We start from the raw sequence: 13,705 nt of genomic DNA on the forward strand, positions 1-13,705 counted from the left end.
CGGCGGCCGATCGTAAAATCCGCCAGATCACGAAATTCTTAGGCATATCATGAAATGGCGCCATTTCATGAATTGGCTAAAAGTTGGCCAGGCATATCACGATCTGCCTGAGAAACAATACGGCAGATCGATTAGAGCAACGCATTCGTCGATATTCCTAGCTCTATACCGGGCACATCGTGATATGCCGAAAAAAATAAATTTCAGGTACGACGAGCGAAGCGAGGAGTGGTTAGTATTAACTGTGACCACAATGCACGAGCGGGCGAAGCGAGCGTGCCGCGGCAGCGGCCGGCGAAGAACCAGAACCGATATGGCGGCGTTTCGTGATATGCCTAAGAATTTCGTGATTTGCCTAAACGTCACTAGGCAAATCGTTAAACGTTGAGTTTTGAACGATATGGCGGATGTCCCTTAGCCAATTCATGAAATGGCACCATTTCACGATATGCCTAGGAATTTCGTGATCTGGCGGTTTTTACGATCAGCCACCGACTATATACGAGTACATACAAGGTGTCTCTGAACATAGGACTTTTATTCAAGGTTCTATTCTACTCGCATAACTAAGCTACTTTTGTTTTGTAACATTTTCAAATAACTTGATATCGATAATTTATTGATCCTTAAAGTTTAATCGTTAAATCTGTGTATCGATCGGACATGGTGGTGTTATCGCTGTCTCTTGGTACGGGGGTACTTGGTACGTTTGAATAATTAGCTCAGTTATGCTAGTAGAATCGAACCTGGGATTTAAAGCCTCATCATCACAGACTCCCTGTATAATATTTCAATATGTCGTCCACGAAAAAAAAATGAAGCAGGATAATTAAAGATACCAACCATCCCACTTACTCTCATTAAAAACCATTATATCAAATAAAAATTGAAAATAATACTTTTCCAAATCGGTTTATAAACATCGAAGTTCTGACGTAACAAATATAAATAAAAAATATACAATAAAAAAGAAAACCCCATTTTTGCAGTCGGTTGAAAACAGGGGTGCAGCATTTTCGTCACGCATCAAGTAATAATATTAATGTTTGTAAACTTCATCCATACGCAACACAAAGTTCGATTAGATAATACCCAACTCAGAAATGTCAATCTATCTAATCGGCTTATACAAATTAATCCGCCAGCTGCATAAAATTCGCCTTTGTTAAGTTTAGAAGATTTTATCTGAACTAAACTATGATTTAGTTCATTATTACAACAGAAGGCTGCGTGTAAAATATTTGTAAAACTTTTTTCACTAATCATGCTCGTAAAGTTGGTATTTATGCTGGATCTAGGCGACATAAAATTTATTTTTTGGCTCTAGTGCATAAAGTAAAATCTTCATCTAAGACCAAGGTAATCAGGTGTCAACAACCACAACCAAAAAGTTTCAATATATTTTTTTTACAATTTTTATTTTATTTAGCTGTTGCCCGTGGCTTCGCCCCCGTTCTAATTTTTCTAAATTTTCTTCCATAGAAACCTTCTCCTGACAATAACGAAAGTAACAAAAAAATATTTATCAACACATTTTACGATTAATTTTATTTATATATAGGTAGGTAGATAAAACTAAAAATCAATCAAATCAATCAAAATAAATCAATAAAACTAAAAATTTATAATTAAGTAGGTATTAGCAATGTATGAAAAATAAAAGGTGCCTATATAGTAAGTGAACAATTGTTTCCACTGTCGCTATTTAATTTCCTCTCAATCGAAGTGAAAAGTAGAGTGTAAAACTCGAGCATTACACTTATTTTCCCCTCGACGTGTCTATCCACCCTCGCCTCACCGGCTCGGGTGGCTATATGAACGTCTCGTTCATGATGAAACATTGTTTGAATAACTTGTTTGACGTTTTGTTTTTGGTTGACAATATTCACAAAAATTATCATTATGTTCCGAAGTAACCGGCTTAAGGTCTCCACCCACTACACCGTATCATGACATGACCATAATAGGAACGTGCCAGGAACGGAATGTCAAACGCATACATGACACGCGACGGCGACGGTTGGTTAGGAAACGTGCGAATGTAATTTAGTTATGCAACATGAAACTGATAGCAGTTGAAACGATAGTAGAGCTCAATTGTAGTAGTATGTTTTCCTAGGAATACGATTTAACTTGTCAAGTCTTTGTAAGCTACCGATAAAATATACTAGGCACCATAAAAATCGCATTAAGCCCAATTTAATCGAGCTTAAATATCTCCCCTAACCATAAACTATAGATTCATCGATAACCATCGCAAGGATATTGGATAGATGTGTTGTTTTGATAAACATACTCGGCCATCCTCGGGTGGATTCGGGCGTCCTCGGCAATATCCGAAATGGCACGAAACTAATAAATTCTGACTTATCGGCTATCTTTTTCAGGGTGACGTGAATGTGCCTGATGGATCCTTTGCCTGGCTTTCACCTTATTGGGTATTGGTCAATACCCCAGTAAGCACGCGTATGTCTTTATAGGGTTCCGTATCAAAAGGACCCTGCGATTATTAATAAATAAAAAACATTTATTTTAGGCATCATGGCCCATACAATAAATACCTTACAGAATAACATACATAGAATAAGTTAAGAAAATTTAATCAAGTAACCGTGATTGCAAATATAATTTAGGTTTACTTTTTGTAATCTGTTACTGATATTACTAACAACAAAATGTAACCGCAATCGTGATCTGTAGTTAACTAGGTTACATATTGCCCAATAAACAGGTACAGGTACAGTACCTGTTATTTTATCTTGTTACTTTGTTTATATGCCGAATAAACATTCCTGCCTTTCTTTCTTAATTTGATTGGTATTATCATGTACCTTATCTACCTACGCTGTATTCGGTTTCTTAACAAACTCTTCCACACGGTTTAGGAATATTTCGGCGCAAATTCATTTCGCAACTTTTCAATTCCCAACAGTTTAATATTCCTGAAACTGTAAATATTTCAGGATTTTTATAAAACTAACCTAATCTAACCTAAAGGGTTCTACACCCTGAAATAAATCCTGAAATATTTACAGTTTGCGAAATAAAAAGTTGTGAAATGAGACAGGTTGCCAACCTTAGTTGCGAAATGAACGAATACCATTCCACACAACGACGCAAAACAAGTGGTCGCAAAATGCGGTTCATTTTACGCGACACTCAACACAAAAAGACGCTCGTTTGGCTCCAGCCTTATGGAATCGATGTGACAATGTCAATACCGTGATAATGTGAAAATTATGCTTCTATTCTTACATATAATTGCTAATAGCTTGCCAATGGCTTGTAATGATTTTACGCCCTTTCCTATTATACCATTCGTTATAATGAGAAAGCGATTCTGCGTGATATATCATTTTGTCAGCACATAATGATGATATATATTTAATTTTCATTATTCGCAACCTCGTAACGCTGCAAATAAATGTAGTCAAAATTATTTGTTGAAGCAATTGGGAGTGCTTCATGGTATTGTTCAATAATAATTTTATTTTTAATTTATTATAGGTAAAGAAGGAAAGAAAATCATAATAATTTGGTCACATTTTACAAAAAAGTTATATTTTAACACGAACCATATTTACAAGTCAAATGGACACAAAAAGGAATGCTGATATTCTGCCAGAACCTCGGCCTTAAGGGCTTCTAAAACTAAACTTAAAGTAATAATTAATTGGGCTATACGGGAAGGAAAACGGATCATAACAATTATACACATAATTATGCACAATCGGTAACATTAAAAAAAATAACAAAACAAGAAATACTGTCGATCGCACTACAAGAGACAGTGGGTACAGAACACAAAATAAAGTTTCCGTTAAGGCATATTTTTCTGTAAACCAGTTTAACGTTTACTACTATTACTTACACTTTCTGACCTCACCATAATATTTCCACAACAGAAAAAAATCTTGTGTTCTCCCTAGATCAATACCAAGCAGTCACATGCTAAAATCCGGCCAATCACACGCACGTGCTACCTAAATTATGTGTTGCCATACTCCATTACCCAAGCCCCTGATTTTGAGACATTTGGGGTAAATTCGTCAATGTATCGACACCCAACCAAATTTATCTGACCCGCCCTGCCTTAGACTACTGATTGGCACGCTAAGAAGATAAAAGAGCTGCGGGGGTCTAGTTCTAATGGCCGTTCAACACAATAGATATTGGTCACGTGGGAATCACCGAGGGTAGTTTCATGGCACTGTTACAATACGTTTATGGCCACCAAATGTTCACGGAACCATTTACTAACACAAACCGCATTTACCCATTTTGAACCTTAGCGAGATTACATAGCTGGGTAACTGACGGCAAACTGTATTGTAAATGTAAATGGATGCTATCAAAACGTCGGTTGTAAATTGGGTGTCATTATCAATTAATTTTAAACTCGGATCTGTCCGTGATGGCGGGCGTCCCTTCTGTTTGCTGTAATATTTTGGACAGCTATTTTGTGACGTGCTAAAGCGATGACAGCTTTGATAATTGCTCACGGAAACTAAAGTATTTCGGATGCGAGTTATGAAATTAGTTTTCAATTGGATGTTCTAAATTTGACAATATTGAAGCCCCAAGTTATTGAAGTAAATGCCTCGCAAACAGTAAGCTGTTGTCATAGAATCAATTTTTCCCTCTACAACCAACACAACACCAACAACACAAGGTCAGTCGATACTTCTCTGTTTGTCTTTCTGTCTGTTACCTTTTCTCGCTTTAACTGCTGAACCGCCTTAGATAAACTTTGGTATGGAGATACATAGTTCGACCGTAGGAAAGACAGGAGTGCTATTGCCGTCACTCACGTTCCGTCTGTCTATTTCTCTGTCTATCACATAGGTTTTACAGCCAAACGGTTGTAGCTACGCAGATTTCACTTTGACACTAGGTACGCGAAGATGTGTTACGAGGGATGTGTATTTCAAGAACCAATAGAAACCTTTATTTACCTAAAGTTTCAGGCAGCGTTCCCACTAGAGCTATGCTGTGCGAGGATAGGTTGAAGCGTTTTATTGGTTCATGAAGAACACATCCCTCGTAACACATCTTCGCTCATCTCTGGTGGACACAGCCCGCAACGTAGCAAGTATTTAACAAGTTTACCCCGAGCGGTCAAACTGGCAACAACAAGACACGTGTTAGGGACATGACTTCCTCAGGGACGGGGATCCTAAGGGATCCACAATTGAATTCAAGTGTGGGAAAGGTTTCGGGTAAACTTAAGTGGGGGGGTTGCGACTAATGATTTATTGACTGTAATTCACTTCTCAAAATGTCAGGGGATCAAATAAATATTTGGGATTGATACCTAGCCAGGCAAGAACCAAGTACTTATTTCTGATATGTGTGTAAAAACCAAGAGCGTGTCGAATAAGGATAGGGTTCCGTAGCCGTCACCAAAAAATCATGCAATATTTTTCTAAGGATTTTGTTTGTACGGAATTTTCTAAGTATGTACATAGATGTAAGTAGTCAAACATAACCTAGGGCCCATCGATCAGACATTCTCAAATTTAAACTCCTGAGCCTTTTAACCACACCAAGACCGTAAAGTTTAAACCTCAAACGTGATTTCAGGGATACTTCCGCCTTTGTGTAATTTTATTAGCCACAGAAAAGCTTTAAAAGGCTAAATGACTTGTTTTATGGGGCGAAAGACTTGAGCTTTTTATATTCAGTGGGGTTACATAAGCTTTTAGAGGAACTAAATGACTATTAAAGATAATAGAAGTTTCATTACATGATTCCTAATTCTTTTTAATTACTAAGTTTCCTTTATTTGAGTCCTTATTTAACCTCCTGAGCCCGAACTTTTTTTTAAAGACATACTACTTAAGACCTGGACGTGGTTCACCAGCTTTGTTATTTTGGATTTTATTTCAAAATTCTTAAAATTCTTTATTCAACGAACAATTTGTACTTTATAAAGTACATTCGGCCGTTATTCTTAGTGTTAATTGGTCCTTTATAAAGTACGCGAGAGCTCAGGATGTTAAACTGATTTTCATACAAGTGCCAGCACCACATCTGCTCAACACTTGGTAAATTTAATCGTTGAATATACCTCGGGTGAGGCCTTTAACAGAAGCAAATAATTAAAACATAGATCGTACTTCTCAAACTGAACAACATTAGTTCAGCAACTATTAAAAATAATTAGTTTGTTATATCTCTTACACTTTAACGCCGTTCACTGCGTTTGACCGATCGCCCTAGCTCATAATTCACCCATTTTCGCACGCTGCGTCAAATTCATGTCATTACATTTTGAAATGTAAACGAGCTTCGGTGTTCACATGTGAGAAGTCGAAGCAATGGCAGTGATTCCCAATCGCAATGCCGCGTGGAATTCAAGTGTTCTAGAGGAGGCCTGTGCCCAGTGAATATTTGAGATTAAGACAATCCTTACACTTTAAGCCACTGCCACACGCATCTGTGTTTCCGGAATTCGCCCAAGAGGCGCTGTTATAATATTCATAAATTTTTGACTTGTGCGGGTTGCATGGTGACCAGATCCTTTGTTCGAATAAGCAATGTAAAGCGAATTCGTATGTTTTCAAAGTGACGGTGAGTCAATTTTAGAGTTGAGACAGTCGCAATGTATTCTTACCATCACAGAATCGTGTCGTAATGAATGATATTTAATATTCAAATAAAATTATTTACTTTGATAAGGTTCCACTCGGCCAGTAAAAAGGTTTGACTGCATTAGTAAACAAACTTTCTAATAACAAAGGAGGCGTAACTAACGTCACAACTGCGAATTATCAATGTATCAACGAATGATTCACCGCTAGAGGGTAGTGTAGCGTGAGGAAATCCGAATATCAAATATAGTTTTTGTCCGCGGGTTTGTTTATCATTAGTAATTTTTGAAATTCGGTATACAAAATTTTAAGGACAAATAGTGTATCCGGGAAAATTGAATTTGTGATTTGGACGGAGTCGCGGGTAACGGCTAGTTATAAATAAATGCAAAAGTTTGTGAGCGTGTGTGCGTCCGTCTACGTGTGCATGTGTATGTTTTTACCCTTTCCTGTTAAAACCTTTGCTGGACGGATTTAGATGAAAGGTAAGTATGTACCATCAGCCAAATATGTGGTCCACCAACCAAAAGTTGATGATCGTTTGCATGTTATAAAACAATAATGCCAATAGACGTGTCTGTCAAGTTGAAAGTTCGACTTTAGCGACATATTCATTTCATAGGAACTTGTTTAAAAATTGATAGACCACTTATTTGGCTATGGTACTTAGACTGAATAACATATCAATTAAAATAAAACTAACCTAAACTTAAAATCACACACAAACATCACGCCTGTATTCCCAAATGGGGTAGGCAGAGCACACGAAACGTTACCGCTTCGGAGCCACTTTTAGCAATTTTAGGTTTTAAGTTTGACAAAAACGGTACAATAGTGGCAGGTTGCTAGCCTGTCGCCTACGGTATGCCTAAAACGTAAACTTAAAATACCTACATAAAAAGACAAATAATAATAATAATGAAAACTAAAACAAATGATTTAAACCAGACCCCTCAGTTTCCGAAGATGCTAGGAGCGATCCCTCTTTGAATTGCTATATAGGCTAACCCCCTTATTCATAAACGACAATCAAACCTATTTTAGTTAAAATGCCGCTAAAATTCGTTTGTCCTTATCTGTCACTTCGACATTTGTATTTGTTAGAAAGGGACAAAGCATTTGTTAGTTAACATAGGCTTGTTAAGTTTTATGAATAAGGGGGTTATTCTTTGTCCGAGGAAGCTGTCGGCTCTTCCCCTGTGACGTCTACGTCTTTTAATTTATATGTATTATTTTTGGTTTTTTTTTATTATTAAAAAAACATATTTAGTTATGTAATTAAATGTAGAAAATCTCGTAGAAAATAGACATCGGTTACATGTTCGACGTTTACAAGGTTACACGTTTGACGACCAGATGGCCTAGTGGTTAGAGAACCTGACTACGAAGCTTGAGGTCCCGGGTTCGATTCCCGTGTCGGGGCAGATATTTGTATGAGAAATACGAATGTTTGTTCTCGGGTCTTGGGTATTTACTATTTATTTAAGTATGTATCTATCTGTTGCTTAGTACCCATAACACAAGCTTTGCTAAGCTTACTTTGGGACTAGGTCAATTGGTGTGAATTGTCCCGTGATATTTATTATTTTTTATTTATGTTGATTCTGGTGTTAATTCAGTCTATTATTCTGGTCAGAATGACGCCAGAATGAGCATGTAAAATGTCTTGCTTCGATATAAGGATGGCAAGGCGTGCCTTTGTTCTGCTCGACTTCCCCCACATACCTATTACATTGATTTCATAACAAAAGAACAAATTTTTGCTTTCATCGCATTCTCATTCTCCCCTTTGCCGTTGCATCGGAGTACCACGAAAACCTTTATTAAAGTAAAAAGCTTCCCCTAGAGCGCTTATTCTTAAGACCTTTATACATCGCGACTTACTGTTTACCCACAAACTTTATACGAGATCATTCTCAAAAAGTAATGGTATTGGTGAAGGTTGGGTTTATGTGAAATATGTGGACGTGATAGATAGGTTCAAACTTTATTCACAACAGCAGTATGCTGTTATCATGTATCTGCTGCATTTGTGTACAGTCAAGGGCAAAGATATCGACACGGCCAAAGTTACAAAAATATGTATACACGACTCTATGCACTGAACATTAAGGCCGTGTATACATATTTTTGCAACTTCGGCCGTGTCGATATCTTTGCCTTGACTGTACAACAAAATCTTTATTTTTAGTGTATGTTTTAAGCTAACTGTAATATTTTGTTGAATTTTCTATAGTACCATCAGCCAAATTATGTGGTCTACCATCCTAAAGCTGATGCATGTCATACGAGTAAAACAATAATGCCAATAGACGTGCGTGTCTGTCAACTTGAAAGTTCGACTTTAGCGACATATTCATTTGATAGGAACTTGTTTAAAAATTGGTAGACCACTTATTTGGCTGATGGCTATATTTTGACTATGATAGCTAATATGGCTATAAAGCTCATTTCATTTTTTCATTTTTGCAAAAGTTATTTTCATTTGTTATGCTCTCAATTGAGAGCTATGTGACCATGTCGAAAATAGGCGCTGACTTGGCATATAATTTAAAGGGAAAGCTAACCTAATAAAAGAAAGAAAGAAATACTTATATTTATTCACACACACACAACACAAGACACAAGAATATTATGAAGTACAGTCAACGTCATAAATAAGTGATCACTTTTATACCTTGTCGCTTTCAGTCGGTATACAATTTCGTATGGCTTTTGAAACATGCCGTTAAAATGACAAGGTACAAAAATGATCACTTATTTATGACGTTAACTGTACGATAGTATAGATAGTAAGATTCAACTTTGAAAAGCTGAAAAATTCCCGACTTTATAATTTCAAAGTTCAATATCTCAAAAAATACTAAACCATTTTTTATCAAGCATAGCTATAAGAAACACCGCAAATAAACTCTCTGTCATTTAAAAAAAACAACATTCAAATCGGTCCATCTATTTGAGAGCTACGAAGCAACAGACAGTCATTGGCGTCAGACTTATAACACCCCTCTTTTTTTCGGGGTTAAAAAGCCGTCCCGTGTAAATACCAGTAAATAACCACTAGTAATAATGCCGGGGGGGGGGCATCAATAGGACGTACCATCAAAGCAGGCGTATTTGATGTAGACCGCCCCCGGCCCCCACCCTCTGGCGGGGGGGTAATCCTCCTGCAGCACGAAACTGCAGTGGTTGACTCCTGTACATCTGAAACAAAAATGTTTAATGTAACTTTTTTGCTGACTGTACTTTTTCATCCTATCTACAAGTTCGTACAAATGTCAAGTCAATCCAAACACTGGTAGTGAATGAAATTAGACGCATCGAAGACAGCTTACGTAACATACAACATTGCAATTTTAGAAGCTTGTAAAAATAGTAAAACCTGGATTAGTTCCATATATTTGATCACTACATTTAACTTTGAATCAGCAATTAACTTGGATAAGCAGACCGACCAATCAATTGCAAGTGGCCCAGAGGGAAGTGGAGAGGAAGCTGGTAGGAGTGTTGCTGATGGCCGCAAAACAAATAAATGGCTTCGAGGTCAAAGCAAAGTTGCAGACGTGACAAAACGAGTGGCGGGCTTAACCACTTAAAGTGGGCTGGCCATGTGGCCCGGAATGAGCAGTCGTGGTGCAAGCGTCTCCTAGAGTGGAAGCCATCGGGGGAAAAGCGACCTCAGGGCAGACCACAAATGCGGTGGACAGACGATGTGGAAAAGGTTGGTCTCATATTGGATCCAGAGAGCTCAGTGTCGCGACGAGTGGAAAAAATTGAGGCCTACACCGAGAAGGTTGAGAAAGGCTGAAGAAGAAGAAGGTCTGACTTTACAGCTCTATATATGTAGATCACTACATTTAACTTTGAATCAGCAATTAACTTTTATAAGCAACCCTACGTAGGGTTAAAAATGACTACTAACTAGTATCATTTTATTCCTACTATCCTACAAATATTATAAATGTTAAAGATTGTATATTTGCATGTGTATATTTGTTACTTCGCTAAACTGGCAGGGCTATATATTGCAGATATTCCTACGGTATCCAATGGTTTATACTAGTCGCACGCATTATAATAAAGTGAATCTGTATGACTGTATCATGTTGTCACGAGTAATTTTTTTTTCCTTTTCATCATCATACCATTTATATCTTACGTCATTTGTACTCGCGTTCGTGTAAGCGAGACAAGCTTAAATATCAACCTTCCAGTATCAATACGCCTACAGAAAACCCTAAGCAAACTTCACTCTTTGTTGTAATTGGACCCTTCTTCCCGAGCCTTATTTATCTTAGCTCCAAGTTTAATCCAAATTATGTCAAATGCTACGGAACCCTAAAAACGGGTAAGCAAATAGGTAACTATTGTACTATTCTTTAAGAAATCGATCTTAATTATTGTAAAAGATTTTTACGGCAAAGTGAAATATGACTTTACACAAGAACAGTGTCCCTAAGATGTGTCTGATGATAATTTCAGGTATTAATGCTAGGGAACTGAATACCTACTAAGGATATGTTCGCTTATACATACATGTGTCTCAAAGTTTGTCAGTTTTAGGTATTTGTTTGTTTTCTTTTGTACAATAATGAGTTTACATAAATACATAACTACTCGTATTTAACTTAAATAAAATCAAGATACACACTAGATAGAAAAAGATTGTTTTCTTTTTTCTGTTTCTAACCTATTTCCTATATTTTGTAAGTTTTGTGTGTGTATTTTTGTATTTTTGTGTTATATATTCCAGTGAAAAAGATAAATCATCAATAGATTTTGTAGGTACTTCCTTTTATATCAATACCTATTTAACGCCTTAAGCAGTCACGGGAGGACCGATTACGTTTCTATTTTTTATTCTCATTTCGGGCACGGAATCCCAATAACGCTAGCTCTTAACTTTACGGTTCTCTATTTACAAAACATTTTTATTTCCTCTCATTAGATTCACTCTATTTATACTGTCACATATAAACAGACGAATCAAAAGTCCCGCTTTGCGTCGTAAAACTTTTCTAAACGTTAAATTAAAACTCCGATGAGCCTCACTTATACAACAATACCTTTCAATTAAGGTCCTTCGTCAGTCATAACTTTAATACGTACTATAAAAGACTTTTATAACATAATTTGACTGCCCATTATAATGTTTTGCTGGTGAAAGACGAGTTTTGCTCCTATTCTAAATAATTTAAGTACGTCAATAGTCATATCATTATAGTTTTTATATTGTTTATAAGAACTATATATAGTCACGAATGTTAGAAGTATTTAAAACACAATGTCATTTATAAATTAGTCTAGAGAAGTGCCTCATTGCTGGCCAAAGGCCTCTGTTCTTCCGTTTCTCCGTTCGTCCAGAGAACATAAGTTTTAAAAAATCGCATCGTCATAAAATAAGATTTAAAGTATTTTAACATCCGATTACTGCTACAAGGCTGGTCTCAACTTTTACACAAACTGAAACTGAATGGAAATTTCAAATTTACGCCGAAACTGGCTGAAATCGAAGCCAAAAACGAAAGTTCGCTTGGACTCTACTCACACTCACACAATATTTTGTTTAAAATAAAGTTTCAGCTTTGTATTGGCCGTGCTTATGAATCCTAAAATACATATACAACTGTTTTTATGACTTCAGCCTTAAACCCATTAGGGGCTGCTTTTATGTTAATCCGTAGCTAACAAGGTAGCGTTACTTAATACCTCTTTGTATAAATTAATATAACGTTGAAACTAATTGTAACGAAACTAAAAAAAATCAAGTTTAACATTTAGAAGGCACGAGAATTTTCCTTATATTGTAACAAAATTAACATAATTTTTCGTGAACGCGTCTCAAGATCGTTCGAATACAATAAAAGTCATTTAGTTCTTCAATATATCCCATTGCATTATCCTTGTCAGTTTTCGTCATTAAAAACAAAGATTTTCCGCCCGAATGTCTACTTTTTGGCGGTCCATGAGAAACCGGAGTAAAATGAATTGAAGCTCATCGATTTCGCCTAATGCATGTCGTTCATGACAAATGCTCAATTTCACGGACGCCTGGATCCAATTTGCTTGCCAACTTTGTCTTAAAGTACTCGTAGATTAAAGTTTTCATATTTCATCCAGAGTTCCTATCGACTGGTGCAGGTATTGCTAAATTCATTTTAAACTACATTGATATTAGAAAGTAAGTTTCCCTATCTGTTCTGTGTGTCAGGATTCACTTTTAAGTATTCTTCATGCATTAAGCGCGAAGCTGAGGATATTAATTTGGTGGGGGCGAACAAAAAAAAGATAAAAGTTACAAATTTGTACCAGTAAAACGTATCTTTGGTCGCTATCACAAAAGGACAAATTTCAGTGACAGATAAAGACAAAAAATATTAATTTATTTACACAAACATATTATTATATTTATCCCTACAGGCTTAACATAATGCAACAGTTAAGTCCTGATATAAATAACGTTTCAAAGTAACTAACAAAAAGTTAACAAACGTTTATGAAGGGGTATTTTATTAAATTGGGTCGCTACATTATCATCATACAACTACAGTCTATACGTATTATACGTCTCACTGAGCCAAGCCGCCTCTCAGAATGAGAGGGCTTGAGCTGTAGCTCCCACATTACGTCAGACGGTAAATATATGTTACTTAATTAAATTCGGAACTCGTCTCTCGCTAATTTCAACAATCTCACCAATCGAGCGAGTAATGCGAATGAGATGCTAATTTTAAGCCACGTTTCATTTCAGTAGCAAACTTACCTAATATACCTTAAGCTTCGTTACTAAGAACTCGAACTTGCTGGAACTGAACGTAGGTACAGTCACCATTATAAGACAAGTATTAGAGCTGTCTTGGTGGTCAAAAATATCTGAACACATACTAACCCAAAAAAAAACTGTAAATTCTGTCGTGTTCAGATATTTAAAGATATTTAATTTTTCGATACATAGCCAGTACCAAAGACAAATGCACTTTTGATTCTGCACTAGAAAAAGCGCCTTTGAGATTTTGTTTGCGAAATTTATACGAGTAATTCGAGGATTATAGAGATTAAAGATTAAAATTATATAAAAAATAGAGGGATGTTCTTTACTTAAAAATGGGAAT

The 13,705-nt window shown here is 36.4% G+C and overlaps 1 protein-coding gene across 1 annotated transcript in view; it reads right to left on the reverse strand.

The window, feature by feature from the left end:
• The window catches only part of LOC141426409 (uncharacterized), a gene marked incomplete in the record, with an annotated part of 121,237 nt that overhangs the window by 52,239 nt on the left and 55,293 nt on the right, over window positions 1-13,705 (reverse strand). Inside the window, 1 exon segment of the mRNA XM_074085295.1 lies at window positions 9,694-9,797. Within this exon segment, the coding sequence (XP_073941396.1) occupies window positions 9,694-9,797 (104 nt within the window).

The sequence above is a fragment of the Choristoneura fumiferana genome, chromosome 3, assembly GCF_025370935.1.
Source record: "Choristoneura fumiferana chromosome 3, NRCan_CFum_1, whole genome shotgun sequence".
Lineage (NCBI taxonomy): Eukaryota > Metazoa > Arthropoda > Insecta > Lepidoptera > Tortricidae > Choristoneura > Choristoneura fumiferana.